Below are 24,660 nucleotides of genomic sequence, written 5' to 3' on the forward strand. Positions count from 1 at the left end.
TCAACATTTTGTTTATGTTTATAAAGGTACATAACTCATGAAAGGTAAGTCATGCCACCTAATTTCAAATTTAAGTTGTGTTTTGTGGTCATAAGCATTGTGTATAAGTCTTAAAGTATTTGGTTGAGGCAAACTAAAGTAATAAAATGCAAACCAATTTTTCTGATGTTCTGTACGGACTAACATCAGTAACACCTAAGCAAACTATAATACAGTAGGGGCATACAATACATAGGATCTTGGAAAATGAAAGTAAAATGTGAAGTGGGAAAAATTACACAAAAAAAAGCTGGATTTAAGAAATCAGAATCCCTGTGTCACAATATTAAGGTAATCCAACCATACATGAGAATGAGTTCAATTGTTTACAATTACTTTTAGTTTTGTTTAGGCTAAATTAGTAAGAGTAAAAGTGATTCTTTTTTCATGTTTTAATTCAGTAAAGGTTCTATTGTATAGTATATAAATTATTGACAATCTTATCAACTTTTAAAACAAATATAATATAACACACATAGCACACAAATGACTGCCTTAAAATTGTTTACTGAGGGCAAAATAAAATATAACTCGGTTTCTGTACCTTGTATAACCATTTCATCAAGCATTCTTGAACCAAGAAAATTTGAGAAATTAAAAACGGTTAAGAAAAAATATTTAAAAATATAAATTATGTTGGTCTAACTACAACCATAAGACAATAACAATCATACTGTTTAATGCAACCAATGTTTAAAAGAACAGGTTTATCATAAAATGCAGGTATAAGCTTAAGATAGCAAACAAATATAATAAATAATATCAATTTGGTATTAATTACATTTGAATAAAATGAATAATTCTATTTTTAAATATAAAATAATAATGAAAACAAAAACGTAAAACGAAATGTATATAAGATTTCATACTTGGATATTCAATTGTCCTATTATTTTATTTTTTTCAACTATTTTATAAAATACAATATAAAGTAACATTTTGCAAATGACATTAATCTATAATGCTAAATGAGGACAATAAATATCTTAGCACCATCAGGATATATATAAATGATATGTTCTAATACATTATTGTTTGCAATATACAATTTGACATGAAGTCAACACATCATTTATTCATAAAAAAGTTGTCTGCACCAAGGAAAGGTCTTTAAAAGAAATAAAGTTGTTTACATTTTGGTATAATTTAATTTCAGATGTAACACTTCTTCTCATTGGAGCTTTTTGTCTATCAGCTCATAGACGTAATTTTGTCATTTGACCATGATGTCATCAATGTTATTTTTAATGATATACACCTTTAAGACGAAATAAGAATTAAATTATAAGGAATGACTGTAATATTTTTTCTATCTATTCAAAATAACCTAAAATATATGGTGCACAATGAATAACCCAAGTAACAGGTTATTTATAAGTGTGCACCACATTAGACAGAAAAAAATATTGCAGTCATTCCTTAAATAACATCAGGATAAGACATTCAAAGTACAGCAATTTCCATCAAAAAAGTATAAAGTTTAAATTTGTTATATTTTTAAAATAAATGTACATATGTTATCAACTTTGATAAATCACTTTGCGTATACTGTAAAAAGATTATATCATTTAACCCTTTCCTCCATAATGACACCTTTTAACGCCTGTGTAGTGCCTCAGTTGAACATTTTACCTACAAAAAGTCTGTACCAGACTTATTAAAATTTGTATCCAATATAAAAAAGGATATTCATGAGAATATCTGACTGGCATTTCATTGATAAAATATTTCGCAATGCAATAATACTGTAAACCTGCTGATTTTTTTGTTATTGAAAAGTTCCTATACGAATCAAGTATGTAAATAGAAATTACATGGAGGAAAGGGCTAATGTGGTCATCAATATATCAATCTGTAAAACATTGAATTTTTACTTATTGTCAGTCCCCTCTCCCCTCCCCATCCTCAAATTGCAAAGAAATGCTTTAAAATAGAACAATATCGATGTCAACAAACAGAATGGAAGGAGACTTCTAATGGTCATGCCAAATCAAATAGTTTGTGCAGATATAAACAGTTCTGATAAGAGGTAGTTAGAGGGTATAAGGGTTCAAATCTATCCATTTCAGAATAGAAAGAACTATGGGTAATCTCATTGTTTGTACACCAAAATGTAAATAACATTACTAATCACAGCGATTTTATCTTTTAAAAATGTTACCGAGAATGCATTACATTCTTAAAGGGCGAATAAGTTTGGGTTCCTGGTGTGGGACCTTTCTTTTCATAAATGAATAGTACCATTGATATTTAGATTGTAAAGGCAAGGCAATCCATTCTTTACATGGGATCTATGACTCTTATAAGGAGGGCCAGCATTTGAAAATTTAAATGGTTATGAACCTTTTATTCTATAAGGCAAATTTGAAACACAGCAAATCATATATTATATTTGATAATTTTTATATACTAAATGCAATTAAATAACTTTGATATGAATGTAACATACATTAAAACCACTTCAAATACATTATTTAATAGGACAAATCAGCACCAAGTATTCTAATATCATTTGAATAATATTGTTTATTAAATCTAAAAACACTTTAATTTCCTAATCCTTCCTGCATGACTGATATAGAAAAACTAAAAAAACAGCGATGTATATGTATAAGATTATTCAAGCTTACATAAATGAGTTCCTAGCAAAATAATAAATTCCTGCTAAAAGTACTGTATATTTGTACAAAAATAAAATGTCTATGACCTTCTAAAAATATAATGCCAGATTAAAGATAACTAAATTGTATCTTATATATGTATGGATGTAACTTTGAAATCAATAAAAACCAACTATAATAGTTTTATAATAAATTCAACTATAAATAATATCTAATCTGTAAATATTTTCTTCCATAGATATGTAGAGTTTTATATATTCAACTGTTTCAAATAAAAATCTATTTATTAGCAGTCTTAGAAAACATGTTACATACTATTTAATTAACCATCACTAAAAATACAACCAATCTTCCTTGGACGGAATAATAATAATCATAATTTATGAATAAATATAAAGATATAAAAATGTTTTAAAAATATGTCACTGTCTTATACCTTACTCATTTCAATAAAACATTCACTAATGTCTTTGGCAGTGCAGAAATTAAAAGATAAAAAAAAATAATACAGTATTGATAAAATATTTGATTGTATATAAGTAGGGGCAGAGTCAGTCTTAGATATGATTGTGACATTAGTCAGATCTTTCTTAAATAACATTACATAATAAATACAAAGTTTGTTTAAAAAATTGCACTATTTAGTATTTCTTACAGCAATATCAAGTTTGCATGCTGCCAAGTATTCTAAATTAACTAGACAGTGAGGTAATTGATAATTAAAGCATATAAATATTCATGTCACTTTTCAAACATATAAATATAAAAATTAACTAATATCATATGATGCATGGATTTCTGAATAATTCCTTGGAATTAAGATTTTTCTATTTAAAATAAAATATATATAAAATGTATAAATTGATTAAGAGTAAATCAAGTTTGTAGTCACTTTTTCTGGCCTGCAAAATCAGTTTAAATTTGATAACAAATCCAAGAAAAAGGTTTTGAAACATTCATGAAACCCAAAATCCATTCAGTGTTAATGTTGAGTGTCCTCAATTTAAATTAAACTTATTTCTGGTATATAGGCCTTAAATTTTTTCAGGCCATGTAGTATAAAAAGATAAATAAATGCCCATCTTTCTTTGTCTCCGAAAGAAAATAAGAGGACAATGATTGTCCTACCTATTGATATACAAATTCAAGAAGCCATTGCTATTGAATTTTTACATACATTGACCAAATTTCAATAATATTAACTCTTTCTACATGAGAAAACAATTTCAGTGGGAAATATTTCCATCATTACTGACAGATGGTATCTGTTGCTTTACAGTCAGAGTTAGGTTGGGATAAAAACAATCGTCCACTCTCACAAATACATAACTCATAAACAGTACCAGTGTATGGAGTCCCACTTTGTGGACTGCTTACTCTTGGCTTCTTGATATAATAATCTTTTGCCTGTAAGTACATCTACAAAAACAAACACATCAGAAATGAAATACAATTTATTTTCCTTTGCATAACATATACCTTTATATTTTCATCTTTTGGTATTGCTGTTGTTCACATTAAATAGAAACAAATCGTAATTTTTTTTATTTTGTTTTGTTTTTCATTTAGTTATGAATCATTATAACACTGGTCTAATCAGGGCACCATAATTGGACCAATAAAATATGCCTTTCCATACTGTAAATTAGACTTGGTGAATAATAAAAACTTGCATATGTGTGTGCATATTTTCCCGAGATTGCAATAACCTCACATTTATGTCTTTTCTTCAAATATCACAATAATAAATGAACACAAATAGAATTTACAGTATGCAATGCCAAATTTGTTAACCCAATACCTATACTGAAGAAAGTAAATCTTCAATAAAACATTGATTTATAAATAAATGAGTTGATATTACTCACATGAGTTAAAAGATGCAAGGATGAACTGTAATTTTACAATCACTGCTTTTAACCAAATCAGTTTCTAAAGCAATTCATTTATGAGATTTAAAAGAGATGTTAATAATTAATACTACTTTAGCAACATATAAATCCTTGCTTATTTGTCAAACAATTATTGTCTCTTATAAATACTTTATCGTTAAAAAAAGTCCACAAAATTAATTTGGTTTACAGTAACTACATTTTAAATTAAGAAAACCCAGATGAATATAAAATATTACTTACATTTTTATTGGCAATCAAGCTGAGTTGGTTAGCACTTTTAATGAGTATTTTACCAGCTGGAGCTGTCACATATACTCCTTGGTCACCCACTACTCTCAATTGAGTACTTATAGCTTCTACTCTATAATAAATAATAAGATGTGTTATAATTGCCAATAAGACCACTCTCCTCAAGAGACCAAATAACATACTGTGGATTCATTTATTTTCGTGGATTGCTGAAAACTTGCATATTCGTGGATATTTGATTTCGTGGTTTTGTAGATCTCTGTATATAAAGCCTATTGAAAATAGGATATTCGTTGAACATTTGAATTTGTGGTTCATCTGTACCCACGAAACCCACGAAAATTGGTATCCAACGAATAATAATGAATCCACAGTAGCAGTCACCATTAGTCATTAATCAAATCATTCTCTTAACCTCAACTATGTAGATGTTCCAGACCATATGAGTATTTGGACCATATGAGTATACGCGTATGGTCCACTACGAGCTGACCATACATGTTATTAGATCATATGGGTTAAATTAAAAAAAATTAACATTAATCACAATCTTTATTTTCAGATTTACTAATTTAATATTATTACAATTACACGGATAAAATGAACGAATGAACAATTGAAATTAAATATTTGTTTAATTGTATATCTTGATCCTAATTTTGGTACTCTCAACCAATGTTACACTTGCTACCACAAGTAATGTACTAATATTTTTTACATTTACATTTTTGCAGTTCGTGTATGTTCCTTAGCAAAAATATTTTTTGGTAAAGTTGCTAAATATTCTAAAACAATTGTCCTCCCACATTATATTTACTTCCGATATTTTCAATTTTAGTGATCATAATTCAATTATTTTACTGAGTGATCGACATGTTTTAAAAATACAAGAGATTAACAGATTCAATTAGTGTGAATTTTTTAAATCATTAAAATATATAGTTTTTTTTTTTCAATTACAATTAAACTTTTTTATATCTATTTGAGAGTTAAGTTATATTGATCTGTTATATGGATCTAATTAACTTTGACAACTTCTTAATATTAGTCAGAACCTATGAGTATTTTGAAAAAGTACGCATACGGTCCAGACCGTACGCGCACGGTCCAAATACTCATACGGTCTGGAACATAGATATAAGCAAACACAAATATTTGTGTGAGCAGAATTCTTTACTTTTTTTCATTATGTATTTTTTTTCTGTCAATTATACATTGTTATATACTTCATACAATTTTAGAACTCTCAATTCAATATATCAATAGGTTTCTTTTCTTCAAATATAAATTTAAGTATATACATATAAAGCAAACTATTTTAAATAGACGGAGATGGCTCTGACATCTGACAGCCTGCTTTAGGACTTGCTGGGCTGTAGGACATCAATCCATATAAAAAAAACTTGGAAACTGTCAACTCGGACTTTGGATGGCATTTTTTTTTTCATTAATCACCTTTCTCCTAATTTATTTACTATAGCACAACTAAGGCTTTATTATTTATTTTATAGACCCCTTCCTGTTTCAAATAAAAGCATGCTTCTTTACGTGTACATGCTATTTTGAAGAAAAAAATTGTAGAAAATACTGCTATTTACAGAACAGATATCTACTACTATAATTTATAGTGGGAGCATACAAAGACTTAATTGATCATTGTATTAATCTAGTTTTATATATAAGTTACCTCAATGGTTCTGACACAGGTCCTCTAACATTAGGTGTGGCTATAGATCCTGTAAAGTTTACTTTAGATGAACCTAAATATACAAACAGAAAGAACATCATTAAAAGGGTACATTTAAAATTAATTTCTATCATATACATTTTGTAATTTTTCTTCTTTTAAATAAGTAAAAAAGGCAAAATGATAGCCTAGCTACAAAAGAAATAATAGGACAGGAATATTTATTTTCATTAAAGTTACATTATTTCATTCATAAAACAAAACTGGAAAGTGTAAAGCAACATAAGGAAGAAATACTTTGAATATTTCAGATAAAGGTGATGTTTGTATGCAAAGGGGGATAATTTTGCTTTTGTGTATTTCAAATCCCCTCTTACACTAATACATATGGCCTCTGAAAATATGAACCTATAGTTGCCTTATCATTTAAACTTGGAAGGGGGGGGGGGGGATAGCAACTTAAATACTAGAGGAGCAAATATCAATTCCTATGTCATCCCTGCAGAGACTTGCTAGTATAGATTATATTACACTGCTTTTAATTCTTTACTTGTTTTAGGACTAAATGTGTGTGCAAAAACAAATAATTTCATTTTTTTCTTGAAAAAAGGTTAAGTATGGTATTAACAATGACTTTGGATTCTCAAATCATTTCTAGCTTAATAACAACTCTGCAACAATATATATCACAATTAACTAAACCAAATTCAGACGAAAACTTTTTTCAAATAATTCTTTATTCTATAATGCTTATTGACAGATTTGAATGTTTTCAATGTATCCATACCTGTGAAAGTGACATCCATATTGCCAAACTTGACCCCATTGTTGGACACACTGAGTTTTGTTTGACCCTTACTATTCTTTATCTCAAATAATTCACATCTTGATGATACAGTCTTGTTTGCTGAGAAAAAAGTAATGACATGGTGGTTTAATACTTGATACTATGTCTTTAGATTAAGTAACATATTTTTGAAATAACAATATATGGAGCATTTTTGAGAAATTGTTGAATATTCAGTACACCTATGCTATAAAAATTTGTGTTTGTGAAGGAAAATGTAGTTTTAAGTGCTTAAATAAAAGTTTTTAGAGTGTATGATTCTATACATTAATATTAAACAAGAATGTGTCCCAAGTACACGGATGCCCCACTCGACTATCATTTTCTATGTTCAGTGGACTGTGAAATTAGGGTCAAAACTTTAATTTGGAATTAAAATTAGAAAGATCATATCATAGGGAACATGTGTACTAAGTTTCAAGTTGATTAGACTTCAACTTCTTCAAAAACTACCTTTATCAAAAACTTTAACCTGAAGCGGACGGATGAACGGACGCACAAACGGACGGACGCACAGACGGATGGACGAACAGACCAGAAAACATAATGCCCCTCTACTATCGTAGGTGGGGCATAAAAAGAATTTAGATCTAATTTGATAAGATTAAAATATATACATGTGTATACAAGTACTCTTATATTTCTTCAACATAAAACAATTATTAGATTTTTTGTTCTATACTCATAATTTGAAGGATGACAAAGTAAAAGACAATGGTCAAGTCTTGGTTTCAAATGATTAACATCTCAATAATGTGTGATCAAACAACTTCCAAAAGAATAAGCATGTATCTCACCTATAACAAAGTGATTTGTGATATTATTATCTTCATTTCTGGCTCTTATATATACACCTCGACTTGAATCGATCTTTAATGCTGTACTCTGGAGGATAAAAAAACACAACTTCTATTAACTAATATGAATAAAATGTTTTTATCAAAATCAACTTTTGGGGTTATATTTCTTAGTTGATTAAATTGACCTAATATCTTAAAAAAAATCATCAACTGAATTAAATTATATCTGACTTTTTCAGCAGAATTTCATTTTTCGATCTCATGTAAAAAATAACTAGAGGCTCTAAAGAGCCTGTGTCGCTCACCTTGGTCTATGTGAATATTAAACAATGGACACAGATGGATTCATGACAAAATTGTGTTTTGGTGATGGTGATGTGTTTGTAGATCTTACTTTACTAAACATTCTTGCTGCTTACAATTATCTCTATCTATAACAGTACTTTCTGTGGTAAATGTTATTGAAAATCTTCAAATTTTAAGAAAATTGTTAAAAATTGACCATGAAGGGCAATAACTCCTTAGGGGGTCAATTGACTATTTTGGCCATACTGACTTATTTTTAGTTCTTACTTTGCTGTACATACAGGCCTCTACATTAACATTTTTTCTAACTTGACCCTTTGGACAAGTGGCAAGAAAATCAGCTTGTCCGAACTCTTAACTCACTTGTCCGAATTCATAATTGAAAATCTAACATATTGATGATTTATGCAATAATAACACTTGGGCTTTGCTTGTACCTAATAAAAGGAGCATTTTGTAATGTTATATGAATACTGCATCAAAATACATTTCATTATTTCAGAATGAAGGTTTTTTTGCAAGACTGTGTTCTCTGACTCAATGTCACTATCATTTGTCATTTCTTCCCAAACCACTACGTTCCCCTATGGACCTATTCATTCTTTAGTAGTGGTATGGATTAAACCAAGGATGTAAATACACCTGGCCACCTTGAACATGTATATGAGTAAACCTTTTTAATTTATTGATGATGTCAAAACAATATTTTACAATTTATTTTGATTTGCATATACATTGATATATGATCATGAAGTACATACACATTTCACTAAAAAATCTGCCTTTTTAGATTTTAGATTTTTTTTTTCATCTTATAAATTTCTATATCATAGATCTTATCAAATAAAACCTCTTTTAATGTATTGTTATGCATAAAAGAAAAATCAAATGAAACATACTTTAATTTAATATTTTAAAGTTTTAGGTAAAACTCCATATGGAGGTGCTCCTTATTCAAGGAAACTTATACTAAGAAGATACATTAACATTGGTTTCTTTCCCCTTACTTATTTCCCCCTGGTCAATGGCTGCCAGCATGTTCAATACTCCAAATCAGAGACATATTATACAAGTTTTATATGTGTCTGGTTCAATCAATGAATAATTATTTCATTAAGTATGATCAATAAAACAATCATTCATATTTTTTGTTGATCTATTTTTATCTGACCTTGATTTTTCACTTGTCCCATCGGACAAGTAGTATGGTGAATCTACTTGCCCGACACATGTGTCCACTTGTCCCGGACAATCGGACAACCGTTAATGTCGAGCCCTGACATTATTGCTGTTTACAGTTTATCTCTATCTATAATAATATTCAAGATAATAACAAAAAAACAGCAAAATTTCCTCAAAATTACCAATTCAGGGGCAGCAACCTAACAACCAATTATCAGATTCATCTGAAAATTCCAGGGCAGATAGATTGTGACCTGATCAACAATTTTACTACCTGTCAGATTTGCTTTTAATGCTTTGGTTTTTGAGTAATAAGCCAAAAACTGCATTTTACCCCTATGTTCTATTTTTAGCCATGTCGGCCATCTTGATTTGTTGGCCGAGTAACCGGACACATTTTTTTTAACTACATACCCCAATGATGAATATGGCAAAGTTTGGTTAAATTTGGCCCAGTAGTTTCAGAGGAGAAGATTTTTCTTAAAGATTACTAAGATTTACGAAAAGTGGTTAAAAATTGACTATAAAGGGCAATAACTCCTAAAGTGGTCAACTGACCATTTTGGTCATGTTGACTTATTTGTAGATCTTACTTTGCTGAACATTATTGCTGTTTACAGTTTATCTCTATAATAATATTCAAGATAATAACCAAAAACAGCAAAATTTCCTTAAAATTACCATTTCAGGGGCAGCAACCCAACAACGATATGTCCGATTCATCTGAAAATTTCAGGGCAGATAGATCTTGACCTGATGAACAATTTTACCCCCATGTCAGATTTGCTCTAAATGCTTTGATTTTTGAGTTATAAGTCAAAAACTGCATTTTACCCCTATGTTCTAATTTTAGCCATGGCGGCCATCTTGGTTGGTTGGCCGGGTCACTGGACACATTTTTTAAACTAGATACTCAAATGATGATTATGGCCAAGTTTGGTAAAATTTGGCCCAGTAGTTTCAGAGGAGAAGAATTTTGTAAAAGTTAAAGCAGGACGACGACGACGGACGCCAAGTGATGAGAAAAGCTCACTTGGCCTTTTGGCCAGGTGAGCTAAAAAAACATGAGATCAGAATGTAAGTTATTTACTTATTTCTTTTCTAGCAAATTTCTCTAGCTTGTCTGAAAACACAGTTAGCATCATTAGATTTCCGTTGTCTACAAATATAGTCCCTTATGTGGACAGTGTATAACTTTTTTTTTTTTCATACACTTTCAAAATTTCTATCTTTATATTTCATGAAAGAAATTTTGTTACCTGCTTGTTTTCTGTAGAGTTAAAACCTTTCTGACCATAATTTACCTGAAGTGACTGAATGTTTTCAGTATATAAAGAATCTAGGAATTCTACCTGTCCTTCTGTTCTCATACCATCCTCAGTAAACTTAACATTCTTTATCCCATCCTGAAAGTCAAACCATAATGAATAGGTGGTTAAACCAAATTTAAAATGCACATTTATCTTTAAATCTTCATCTTTTTATTCAAATTTTATATGAGATTCATTTTTTTATTTCAAAATTTGAAAAATAAAGAAATTCATATTAATCATGATTGGAAAAATTAAGTGATAAATATTAAGACATTCTATTGCCATGATTGTAGATATAAAGTAGAACAAGATTTGTTATTTTATGTTGTTGCCAGTTTAATATCAAAATATATATCATATATTACTTACATGCATATTTGTAGTCATGTACATGATTCTTTAAAAGTTACATGTCCATGTGCCTGTTCCAAATAAAGAACTGTGTGATTGCTTACAAATGTATCTGTCCTTGAATCTTATTTTTTATTGTTCAGTTTCATATGTACAAGCAGATATTTCAGTCTGTTATACATTGTATTCATTTACAAATTTTCGGGACTCTCTATTATGTCTATGATTTAGACTGTGAAATATTGTGTAAACATTAGTCCTTAATTGCAGACTGTATATTGATCTTCAGATGTTCTATGGATGTTTGTGCTTTTATGGTTGCTATCTCATTGATGTATACCCAACATCTCCTTTTCCATACAAAATACTTGCATGATTTGAACAATGAAACTTTTTTTTATCAAACTGATGATTTTACAAATGTATTTGGATTATAGTATTCACGATACACAGGTTGAATTACTAAGATCAATTGATGTAACTATAACTACAGCAATATACCATACCCAATTGAAATTAAGTACTCTCAGCATCCAAACTAGCAATGCAAGATTTAATACAGTTAGGATAACCAGCAGTAATATAAATCCATAGAGACATCTCTTTCTCCATCCATAAATTCCTACTGGTTGAGGTCTATCATCTAACAGTTCTGTATCCCTGTCGGCATGGTTACTGTTCTCATTTGATGTCCTACTTCTTCCTTTGCCCATCTTCACTTCATTTTGGAGTAACCTTTGAAAAGAAATTTTGAATATTATATAAACATGATAAAAGGAAAATAAAATTTTCTTTCGAATGTGTAACAAAAGTAAACAATGTTTGCAGTCATGACAGCATACAACAAATTACATGTGATTCAGATGATACAGGTGGTGTAAAACTGTGGGATTTAGATTTTTATAATGTTGTCTTTATTGGTACCCATTAATTTAGTTTTATATAAATTCAAACATCACTTCATGTATTGCTATACAGTTAGGAACCCTAAACAAAGTCCTATGTTTGTGTCGTTTTGGTCTTTTGTGGATAGCTGTCTCATTGGCAATCATACCACATCTTCTTTTTTATATTTATCCTACATACATGACATATACATTTACTTTAATATATTGCTGAATTCTGCAAGGTTATATCCCTTTTTAGCCCTGGACAGAATCTTAATCTGTTGCATGTGAAATGGTGGTCACTTTGTTTACTTGTTTATTCAATTTATTTGGGGAAATTGGTTAATATTAGTATTACTTAAAGTTCCGTTACGCTTTCTCCCGAGACAGGCCATGTAATTATTTTTGTCGGGACTTCCTGCTTCTTGCACGTGCTCTACATCTGGCTCGGCAGGGCTCATTGTCCCTAGGAACGATAAGTATGACGTCACTAACCGGGTTCGGGGCAGTCTACACTTAATAGGATTTGAAATGAGCAGATACTCATATCGTTTGGCTTTAAATAATATGGAACCTTTATTTAAACAAGAAGAAGACTAGCCGCCACTGTATATTTTTTTCAGTATTCTAATATATGTAATCGTATGTTCAACCATAATTTATTTCTTCAAATAAACATCTTGTTTATATTTACGTGTTTTACGTAGTTTGTCCAATATCCCAGAACTTGGGTAGACAACGGGAAAACGAAGCCAGTGGAAACTCCACTCCTGTTACACATGTGTAATGAACATGCTGAAGCCTATTTTTAGTCTGGGAAAGGCCAATTCTTTGTGTTACTGTGCTCAGTCAGCATGGTCAGGTTTATTGGGGAGATTTATGCTAATCAGATGAGAAAACATCTATTTAAAACAGTTTGTTCTTAAGTTCTGGGGTCAAGTTGTGTGGTTACCCCACTATCCACAGTAAGGAGAGGATTGAGCATTGTTGTCATCATGGTCATCATCTTCTTCTTCTTATCGTATCCAGTTATCCATCAGATTTTTGATGATTACTAACTGCTGCGCATGCGTAGGATAATAATAAATAAATATTTACAAAAGATTAGTGCCAAAAATAAACAAATACTAACATGACATGTGATTAAAACTATTTACATAACTACTAGGTTTACGGTTCTATATTGTAGAGAACAGTAGGTGTCATGTTTATCTTTATTTGCCTTACCCCAAAAAATCAGGAGGTATTAGATTGTAAATGAGTATATGCAGCTGGTCGCTCTCTGCCATATATATATGACGCCCGACAAGCAAAATCGACCCTTATGGCAAAAATTATGTATTATCAGATTTTATATTACCTCAACAGAAAATACTAATGCCAATCCAATGTAAAAAATTTGACAACGATCGTTTGAAAACTAGTTGAGAAATTTTAATTTTAATAACATATACAAATTTGTTCTAACGTAAATAAAAATCAGTATAACGTTGGAATAATGTACTTGACGTCGATTTAAGTTTGTTGACATTCAAAAGTTTACTCTTCTCCTGGTGCTTGACAAAATGCAGCCTGATATTCCTTCCTAGCATATGGACGGACTTTTGAATATAGATATTCATGCCTAGTACGTGAAAGTCCGGCTGCAGGAATAACTTCAGGACGATCCAACGGGTCGAACTCTTCTAAGGGACGGCGAAGAATGTTTATTTCTTTTTCAATCCCATCGCATTTTTCTTTAACGATAACAATACCCGGTTTGTCATGACGGAAGACGAAATGATGATACTTTCTGATACCTGGAACAGGTTTAAACAACGCAGATAAAAAAGATTTCCAATCTCTCCATTGCCAGGTTATTTCATTGTTTTCTTGGTTATACTGAACAACTTCATTTGATGATGATGATTTTCGGAATATGTCCGCTAAATGAGATACAGTATCACAGTTTGATCGGCGGAACAGTTTTTTAGCTTGACCAAATCCAGCGTCTACCAAACATTTTGTATGACCTGGAAACTGCATCATTAGGCTTATTTTCTGATGTTGTCCGGTTAGCACACGCCAAGCAAGATAACCAGTCATATATCGATTTTTGTTTTCTCCTACAATAAAACAACAAGTATTAAATGTAAAATATATTTACGCTTCATTAAATTGGTAGTTTTATTTTCAATTTAATTCCTCTAAATTGCTCAGTTTTATCTTAATTAGAACAAATGTATTGAATAGCATGAACACCTAATACTCCCATAGCACTTTCGGTTTTTCATGAGGTTCGTGTTGCTCAATATTCAAAATTTAAATTGCAAGACGAAGAATTTCTTTTTTTTTTAAATGGAAAATATTAATTTTCTTAGTTGTGTTGTTTTATATTCTTTGTATCGGGGTCTTTTATAGCCGACTGTGCGGTATGGAGTTTTCTCATTGTTGAAGTACGTGTGTTGTCCTATAAATTCTTACATCCACTTTATTTGAACTCCAATGGATAGTTGTCTTATTTACATTCATACCACATCTTCTAATTATACGACCGCAAACAATTTTGAGGTCGAATATTGTTAATTGGTATTATTTTTATATTGGTTAAGAGTTTAGAAATAAAAAAAATCAATGTACTGAAATATAAGTGAAAGTAACGTACCTGGACAATTATCACAATGGATTCCACATTCAGACTCATTCAGACCATAACACTCAACAGCATGGTCAAACATGGAAATTGTTGCGTTTGGACCCTTTGTATCGGCACAATCTTTTAAAATTCCCTCATCTTCATCAACCAAATAGTTATACTGTTTCCGTTTTCCTTCAATGCATACCCCAAAAACTTTAACCTTTCTACCGGATAAAAAATACAGTTGACCGACTTGATCGGTATGATGTGGCAAACTAATACTTTGAGCAAAATCAATTGTATAGTGAACATTCTTTAAAACCTGTCCTTGATTAAAGTTACTAAACTCGTCGCGCGATTTTGACAACCATCCGTTGTACAGCTCTCGTTCTCTCCTTGCAGCTTCAATATGGGATATGTAATTTTGGGATGTTTCAATTTTGTCCTCCTCGGTTTGTGCTAGAGTGACAGATTCTCGTAACCTTTTACAAGTATTACACACATCAGAATGTAAAGACGCGAATCGTATGTGCGGACAGCAAGACGACCTGACATTTTTGAATGTTGTTAAGTGGACACTTCTAGTTCCATCTGCCTGACATGCTGATATATATGTGTCAAACACAGACTGTTTTGATTCACACGTAGGTAACAAAACATGAGGTTCTGAGTCATGTCTGTTAGGTGGGGCAGCTTGTGGTAAACCATGCAGACGAGCATAATTTTTCAAGTATTGTACTATATTTGAAATTTCCTCAAATGAAAATGCATTTTTCGGACGTCTATTGCAATTTCCATGTTTTCGTGGAGCAATACCATTAGTATTCATGTGTTTGAGCAAAGACTTTAAATAGGACTCTCCAATATCATGAGTAAGAAGAAATACATCGTGACAAACCTCTCTGTCGTCAAAAGTATAAGCATATCTAGTTCGCTTTCGCTCTCCATATCTTGAACGGGATTTATCGACTCCTTTTGATTTCAATTTACCCATTAAGTACATGTCTTTACCTTCTTTTGGTAGTTCAAGCATAGAAAGTATATGAGTTATTATTTCATCATGTTCAAATTGGTTTATACATTTTGCAAGACAACCACAATCTCCAGTTATTTTGGCCATATCCAAATCTTCATTGTTTATACATATATTATCTCCATTTTGATGTTGAACGAAAGCTGCAGCTGCTTGTGCAATTTCATCAGTCTCGGATATATGTTCGACAGGTTCTGTGTCTTCAAGTTCACTGTTTTCGTTATCATTAATATTATCATTGTTTTCATCATTGAAGTTATTTGTTGGTACATGTAGATATTCCCGATAAATTTCATCTAAATCCTGCAATAAACATTTATTCGTTTTAAAAGTGTTTACCAAACAAACAAAAATGTAAGCTAAATTAAATTATTATATACGAAAAATAACAGATGAGCACTTTTTTCTCTAACTAAGAACAATGCCAATGTATCTCTTGTGCAAATTCTCAATCTGTTCATGTTCGTCATCAATATCGACTACTTGTATGGATTATAATAAAAAGTTTCGCCTAGATATCCCTTATAAGAACATTTGTAAATCTGAATAACAACAAAATTATTTGATGTGGCCTGACTTTACATTTGTTAAGCTTCACTGGTTTCAATTATTTTTTGCCCCGTCTTTAAAGATTATTTTATTATTTCCAGCATCATATTGATCAAAATCAAAATACGACATTATATTTTGTTAGTTTCTGTTTTTACATAGCGTAAACAAATACCATTGAAAGTGTATGATATGATTGTTAACCCGATCTTATCGGGCGCATTTTATAAAAGCCAATATTTGTTTTAATGCCGTACGGTTATCTATGTTAGCTTTCGTCCTCTTCATTTGAACTTTGGTGGATAGTTGTCTCATTTGCAATCAAACCACCTCTTCGTATTTGTATATAGAGGAAATAAATCTGTAATTTTTTATGACCACGCATATGTTATCCAGTGTACACGAGTTCATTCGAGCCTTTGCTTACACGTCTTGTGATACAAACAAAATGTTTGGTTTTGATCCAGTGTGTATACTGCTTTATTTCAGCTTTTATTCTCTCGTTATATAGTAACAGAACTGAGTCTGTGTTTTAACATTATTAGGAAAAGTCTCTTCTTATAAATGAATCAGTAAATAGTGCTTGTATTATGGTTACGATGACTGATTTTACTGGGAGGAATATTTTTAATATGCAGTAAAAAAAAAAAAGTGTTTTAAAGTTATCATTAAAAGTCTCTTTCGAATGAAACTATTTTTAAACGGTTTACTCGTATTTTGTCGAAAATAAAATGTTTTCTTTTAGCGCAAATGTAAGATTATTTGGGCGCCAAAGCAAAGCGCCTGGTCTTACAAATAGTTTTAAAGAGCTTTACTACGGGTGTTACATTTAATGACTTTGATTCGTTTAAAACACTATGGCGTTCATTATCACTGAACTAGTATATATTTGTTTAGGGGCCAGTTGAAGGACGCCTCCGGGTGCGGGAATTTCTCGCTACATTGAAGACCTGTTGGTGACCTTCTGCTGTTGTTTTTTTCTATGGTCGGGTTGTTGTCTCTTTGGCACATTCCCCATTTCCATTCTCAATTTTAACTTCAATTAAAAATGTGTCTGTTTAGTAGTCGTGGTATCACCTTTTGCACTTTATAGACCAGAGTATTTATTTTAAACAAAATTAAATAATTGTTAGTCAAAATATATCCCTAATCTCTTTTATTCATAATCAATAAAACGTTTTTGAACTGTGATTTATGACTGCTATATATAAAACATATATTTGACAACATTGTAACAGTGATCAACCAGCTAAAATAGTCTCGTGTATAAATCCAGAATTGTTCTTCAAACAATTTTCGAATCGGCACAAGCCTCTATCATTACGTAATTCTAATAACGTGTGTTCTGATGGTTTGTCTTCCTTTCTTTGTTGGTTTGATTATGAAGGGCCTATATAGAACACAGACTGTTCATCGTATGTAGGGGAATCACTCACTGGGTAGTGCATTACTCAAAGTATTACTTGAAGAATAAAGGAATTAGTGACCGAAAGAAACGATTCGAAAAATTAAAGTTTGCATACTTGCAGAAAAAGTAAAGGAAAAACATAAATAGCAACAACACTTATTCTTTTAGTTTATTGACATTTTTTTTATTTCATTTTTTTCATGTGTCCCGATACATCATTGCAGCCCCTTATCACTTTGATAATGAGTGACCGGCCCTCTTGGTGATTCGACTTAACTTCAAAAAGGGTAAAACATTATGAACTGATATTTATTTGTGCACATTTTATATACTAACAGTTTAAGATGCACTGCAAACCTTGTGATATTATAAAATACTTGCAGAATGTTTTCATGAAATCGATTTATTCTTTTATGTGCAGAAGTAAATGATTATTATCATCCGATAACGGATTTTGCAGATAATACATACATGTACCTCAATTTCCATTATTGTAAAGTACAATACATGTAGTTCTTTCTTTTAGAGCGTGGTTAAAAAGACGAAAACATTCAGACAGGTCTTCTTCTCTGCCATATTGGATTTCTTTAAGCAAACGCTCTCGTGAAATTAGCCATGCACAAATTCCCGCCATAGCATGCATTATATCCCGCCATATGTTAAATCATTTTTTGTGTTCATACAACAATTTGGACGTATCAAAAATAGAATAGTAATCTAGCTTTGGAAAATAACTAATAGTGTTTTTTCGTAAATATTTCAGATTTGTCATTGGTTATATATAGTATAGAAGAAAATACATTTAATGTATTGCAACATTTAGATATCGTGATACTATGAGACAAACTTTGTGTTTTTTTTTCTTTTGTTTATTTGGTATTTTTTTTTTTTAATATTTGTACTTTTAAAAAACAAAAAAGACATATACATTGGACACACAAACAAGAAGATGGAAGGTTTTAAATGAAGTTTATCACAAAATTCAAATCATTCTGTTTAAATTTCGGATCGTAAATAATACGGTATTTTTACAGAAAGAATGTACAATAAGACACACGCATTAGAACGTCAAGTAAACAATATCTCAATTTCAACGTGAAATTTATCGGTTTGTCGTACGTTACCTTCTAGCGTTGACTACCGATAACGACGTCAAATGCGATAAGGGTTGTTTTTGCTTGACGGGCGTCATATATATTTTTTTTTCTTGTTTTTTTCATATTAATTATTCTGATAAATCAGTTTTTTCATGTGTTTATAAGACTAGTTCGCCTTGATTGACAGTAGTCCAAATAATTATGACATCTTGAAAGGCTATTATACTTTTTTTCTTTGACGCCTTACATCGACGTCATAACGCCAAACTCATATTTTCAGTTGGACTTTGAGAGGGAATTTACTGCTTTAATAAAATGTTTAGCTGATTTCTCCCCAAGATGCTTCATTTTAGGAGTATAAAATATATTTTTGAACCAAACTCGAGTTTGGTTCAAAAATTATTTTATTATTTCCTAAAAAAGAAATCAGATAAACGTTTTAAAAAATGCAGTCGACATGTTCCTGCCTCGGATGGAATTGTAACTTATTTTATTATTACTGTCAGTCAGGGGTACTACTTGTACAAGTTATTTTTATTTACTTGAAGAAGTAAAAAAAAATATACACCTATAAGTAAATAAATAATGTTTGAATAATCTCCCCTTAATTTTCTTAAAAATTTACTTGTATAAGCATGATAAGTAAATTTTTCTTACAATCCCAAAAAAGTCCTCAAGTTTTGAGATGTTAATTCATGCCTTTAATGATTTTTCCCAGGTTTGCTCAATTATTTTTATTAGAGTTCAATGTTTCATCTCATTAATTCGTCAAAGAAACTTATTTCACAAAGATCTGAAGTATTTGTGAAAGGCCTTCAAAAATTGCTCCTTGGGGGCTTGTAAATGAGCAGTGTTCTGAAAATAACAGACAAATTGGATTTTTATTGTCCATGAAATTGCACTTAAATGATTAGTAAAGACATCTGCAAAAGAAGGATAATTTAAAATTCTATTAGAGCAAAGAAATCCAAAGAATTCAAGAAAAGAAGATAGGATGACTGTTTTACTTCTGAGGGCCCTCATGGGGTTTTTGATTATGTGATTACTTGGCCGTTTTTTAATGATTATTTGATTATTAAGCCAAATATTTCATGATTATTTGATTACCTAGGACTGTATTTTTAGTTTATGATTATTTGATTACTAAAGATAAGCAAATATTTAATGATTATGTGATTATATTGGCCAAAAAATGGTGATTATGTGATTACTAGGACCCCCCCATGAGGGGCCTCACTTCTACATGTAAAAAAATCTGAATGTCTAAGGGACATAACTCAGCCAATAATTTTTTTACCTATACAGTTAAACCTGATTAAACCGGACCCTGAATAAACCGGTTTCCTGTCCATTCCGGTCGAATATGAAAGTCCCTTATCTTTCCATTCAAAGTCTTTGTTAAAATACCCTTTGTAAACCGGACCCTGTGTATTCCGAATTTCGGTCTAATTATATGAAGTCCCAATACTCTTAATTACATTAATTATAACCTGTCTAAACCCGGTTTGTCTAATTAATTTCAATGATCAATATGCAATCAAAACATATTTGTTTATACAACATGTACAATATGGCTTTTCGTGATAATCAATTAGTCAGGTACCGGTGTCAAACTGTGAACCTAAAATCGTACAGCAGTGAGCTGTATCAAAACATTATAAACGTCTCATTAAACGAAAAAACACACCGAATATATCTCGGATTGAACTTACGTTTTAACTTGGATAAACAAATTTAAATCGCGGAGTAAGAAATTCACATCGTGACTTCGAAATCCTGGGTTCCCTATTGTGAACCCCTAAACAAATGACCTTGATAATAAAAAACATCCGGATGACAACAACATGAACAATCAATGGATATTTTACACTGTACGACAAGGTTTTGAAAGTGATGAAATTACGTTTGATAATATTCTGGCTTTTTAATCGGCCATTCCAACATTTCAAATTATTGATCATGGGAGTAAATCGAAATTCTCGTCTTACAATCCAAAAAAACGCGAGCATTATGATGCAAATGCAAACAAGGAAAAACGAAGTGAAATTATTTTAATGTATCAGATATAATTTACAATCAGAGAGAAATTTTACATGCAAAATGTCTGACGTCACAAGTCATCAACTTCTGGTCAAAACTGAAACCTGAATAAACCGGCTCACTGTCCAAACCGGCCCTTTTTCATAGTCCCGTAGCCGGCCGGTTTATACAGGTTTTACTGTACATGTAAATAAAATTCACTTGTATAAGTATCCTACAAATTTACTTATATAAGTATATTAATATTACTTCTTCAAGTAATTAAAAATAACTTGTACAAGTAGTACCCCTGACTGACTGTAGGGATTAATTGGAAATAATTTGCACAAACAAACACATAAAAGGTAAGAATTTTTATATATGCACATTTTTTTTAGGTCTTCAATGAAAATTTTATGGCTAAATTGGGTCTCAAAGTTGAGCAAAATATGCTCTCAAAGTCCAACCGAAAATGGTGGCTTCAGCATTATGACATCGATGTAAGGCGTCAAAGAAAAAATATATAATAGCCTTTCAAGACGTCATAATTATTTCAATTCAAAAGGATTCCCAAACTATGTATAGAACTGAAATGTATTCTACAGAAGAGAAAAAAAGGGGGGGGGGGGGGGGTTAAGAAATGCTGATTCCAGCATGTATAATAGATGTGCCATTTGACTTTGGTACACTCAAAATGGTTGATGCTACTGTGCTACTGTGACAATGTCGGGGTGCCGTCCATGTAAGGCGTCAAAGAAAAAAAATATAACAGCCTTTCAAAACGTCATAATTATTTGGACTATAGATTGACAGGTGCTCAAGAATCATCATATACCTTATATACCTTTATACCTTTATCTTCGGGTCGTTACATAAGCCAAAGGCTTCTACTGACCCCTCATCTTGGATTGTCGTATATAATTTCTCATCTCATTATAATACATTTATATATAATGTATTAAACTTATCAAAAAATAACTTATTTAGGTGTGCGCAGCTGAAACACTTAACACGAACATATGAATTTATATAGGTTCCAATTTTCGCCATTTAATGCAGACTTAAAATTATTCAGAGTCTTTGCCGTCACCGTTAAATCTGACAGGTTATTCCACTGATCCACTACTCTAATTGAAAAAGTATTTAGTCTATGTGTGGTCTTACACTGTTTTTTAAAAAGTTTTAATGAGTGACCTCTAGTATTATTAGATGGTGCTAAAGTAAATAGGCTCATCCAGTCGATGTCATCTATACCATGCAACGCTTTGTAGACTTGTATCATATCATTCCTATCCCTACGATATTCCAAGGTTGGCAAACCCAATGAACGTAGCCTGTCTTCATAATTAAGATGACAAATATTTTTTACCAGCTTTGTGGCCCTTCTTTGTACAGATTCCAATTTGCGGATGTCTTTTTTAAGATACGGTGACCAGACACATGTCGCATATTCTAGCAGTGGACGCACTATTGATTTATAAATAGTAAGAAACATATCTTGATCCATGTAATCAAAAGAATGATTAATAAGAGACAGCACTCTTTGGGCTTTGTTATAAATATCACTTATATGTTTTTCAAATTTCAAATTAGACTCGAAAGTTACTCCCAGATCCTTTTCTTCGTTCACTGTAGATAATGCAATAAAATTTCCGGATTCATCCAACATGGTATAACGATATTGCAGGTCATTGTCAGGATTAATATGCAATACTTTACATTTAGCAGCATTAAATTTCAATTTCCACATATCTGACCATTCACATAATCTGTCCAAATTTTCCTGTAACTTACATCGCTCATAATCTGACGAGACTTTAGAATAAACTTTACAATCATCAGCAAAAACTTTTACTATACCCTCTACTACATCAGGAAGATCATTTATAAATATTAAGAAAAGAACTGGTCCTAAAACACTTCCCTGAGGTACACCGCTCACCACGTCTGACCATGTTGATGTTGTATTATTTATACGAACACATTGCTTACGCCCAGATAGAAAACTTTTTATCCAATTCAAAATGCAGCCCTTTATTCCAAGTTTTTCAAGTTTCAAAAATAAACGCTGATGTGGCATGGTATCAAACGCCTTGGAAAAATCAAGGAAAATCGAGTCCAGTGGAAAACCACTATCAATTAATTCTGACCACTCATCCAGAACTTCTAGGAGTTGAGTAACACATGATCTACCGGGACGGAAGCCATATTGACTACTAGTGAAAAGATTGTTCGTGAGAATGAACTTCATAATATTGTCTCTAATAATGGATTCACATATCTTACATACCACTGATGTTAAGCTTACAGGTCTATAATTACCAGGTTTCAGTTTTTTCCCTTTCTTAAATATCGGTGATACTATGGCATTTTTCCAATCGTCTGGAACTTTACCCTCTATGATAGACTTGTTAAAAATTAAAAACAATGGATAACAAATTGCATTTCTAACTTCATATAAAACTTTCGGATGAAGACCATCAGGTCCTGCAGATTTATCTGTCTTTAATTTATTAAGTTTCTTTAACACATCTTCCTGGCAAATATTAATATCATTTAAAAAATTGTTCGACACTGAATTAGTATCATAATCTTTCAAGTCCTCTGTTTGAGTAAAAACACTAGTAAAAAACTGATTTAAAACTTCAACTTTGTCAGCAGTACTGGATGCTAAAGTACCATCCGGTTTCTCAAGCGTGCCTATTCCTGATCTAGTCTTGAGTTTACTGTTAACATAATTCCAAAACGACTTAACATTAGTCTTTGATTCTAAGGCCACTTTTTGTTCAAAACTAAGTTTAGCATTTTTAACAGCATTTGTACATTCATTGCGATCCTTCACATATTTAACATATGACAAATTATTTCTTGAATATTTATATTTTTTCCATGATTTACGTTTCTTGACAATTGCAGACTTAGTAGCTCTATCCATCCACAAAGGTGGGCTTATAAATTTACGGTCAGTTTTTTTCTTCGGAATAAATCTATCAATGTTATCGGACATAACAAGAAGAGAAACATTTCCACATTTCATTAATACTTTTATCATTTAGCAGAACATCCCAGTCAATGTTGTTTAGAGTCTCATTAAAAAGCTCATAGTTACCTCTAAAATATGAAAAACGATCGCCAGAAGTATTCTCATTATTCAAATAGCAACAAAAATCGAAAGTTATCATGCAATGGTCACTCTTCCCAACTGGCGAATCCATATCATTGTTAATGATTTAACCAAAAGATTGACTTATTTCCATTAGATTTTGACATTATACGTCAACGCAAATGGGACAAAAACAATTAATTAATTCATCATTCATAACTTACAACTTTAGGATTACAAAGCTCGACAGTGGGAAAGCCAGTGACATTGAAGAGCTACTTCCGGTAGTCCCGCGGGAAAGGGGACATAATCTAAAAATTTTGAGGTGGCGCTGTAACCAGCGTGTAAACAAAAACGTAGCCTGTGCTTCAGACAATAAATCTATTAAAACAACTTATCATCCATCAGTATTTGAGTTTAATTTTTCATTAGAATAGATTTTGTCACACGACTGCCAAATTCGGTATTCAAATAAGTGCTCCGTTATTGAAAAATGATAATCCAAAAGACTACCTCCGTTGATTTCCAAAAAACCGCGGGTAATCCCCACGACTACAAACAACTGACACAAATGCATCCTAAAGCTTTTCATTGGTCGAGATATAAATAAATGTGACCTAGAAACATATGGGCACATGACTATGTACAGGATTCCCC

The 24,660-nt window shown here is 31.3% G+C and overlaps 2 protein-coding genes across 2 annotated transcripts; both read right to left on the reverse strand.

The window, feature by feature from the left end:
- Positions 1–416: 416 nt before the first annotated feature.
- LOC139485325 (delta-sarcoglycan-like) lies at positions 417–24,248 on the reverse strand. The gene is made up of 8 exons (XM_071269744.1): positions 24,228–24,248; positions 11,797–12,025; positions 10,931–11,032; positions 8,136–8,223; positions 7,279–7,398; positions 6,492–6,564; positions 4,796–4,916; positions 417–4,079 (listed from the first exon to the last, which is right to left on the reverse strand). The coding sequence occupies exons 2-8, from the start codon at positions 12,001–12,003 to the stop codon at positions 3,909–3,911; spliced, it is 882 nt and encodes a 293-aa protein (XP_071125845.1). The 5' UTR covers positions 12,004–12,025; positions 24,228–24,248; the 3' UTR covers positions 417–3,908.
- LOC139485324 (uncharacterized) lies at positions 13,590–18,389 on the reverse strand. Its single transcript, XM_071269743.1, has 3 exons — positions 18,262–18,389; positions 14,822–16,130; positions 13,590–14,282 (listed from the first exon to the last, which is right to left on the reverse strand). Exons 1-3 carry the CDS (start codon positions 18,271–18,273, stop codon positions 13,717–13,719), a joined length of 1,887 nt encoding a protein of 628 aa, XP_071125844.1. The 5' UTR covers positions 18,274–18,389; the 3' UTR covers positions 13,590–13,716.
- Positions 24,249–24,660: the final 412 nt, after the last annotated feature.

The sequence above is a fragment of the Mytilus edulis genome, chromosome 8 (assembly GCF_963676685.1).
Source record: "Mytilus edulis chromosome 8, xbMytEdul2.2, whole genome shotgun sequence".
Lineage (NCBI taxonomy): Eukaryota > Metazoa > Mollusca > Bivalvia > Mytilida > Mytilidae > Mytilus > Mytilus edulis.

What these genes read in the sequence shown, in the direction of transcription:
- LOC139485325 (XM_071269744.1), bottom strand. Translation starts at nt 12,003, where the DNA reads ATGGGCAAAGGAAGAAGTAGGACATCAAATGAGAACAGTAACCATGCC. An exon ending in GAGTACTTAATTTCAATTGG is followed by an intron (nt 11,033 to 11,796) that starts GTATGGTATATT and finishes TTTGACTTTCAG; the next exon opens with GATGGGATAAAGAATGTTAA. An exon ending in TATGGATGTCACTTTCACAG is followed by an intron (nt 6,565 to 7,278) that starts GTATGGATACAT and finishes TTGTATATTTAG; the next exon opens with GTTCATCTAAAGTAAACTTT.
- LOC139485324 (XM_071269743.1), bottom strand. An exon ending in CCATTGTGATAATTGTCCAG is followed by an intron (nt 14,283 to 14,821) that starts GTACGTTACTTT and finishes GTTTTATTGTAG; the next exon opens with GAGAAAACAAAAATCGATAT.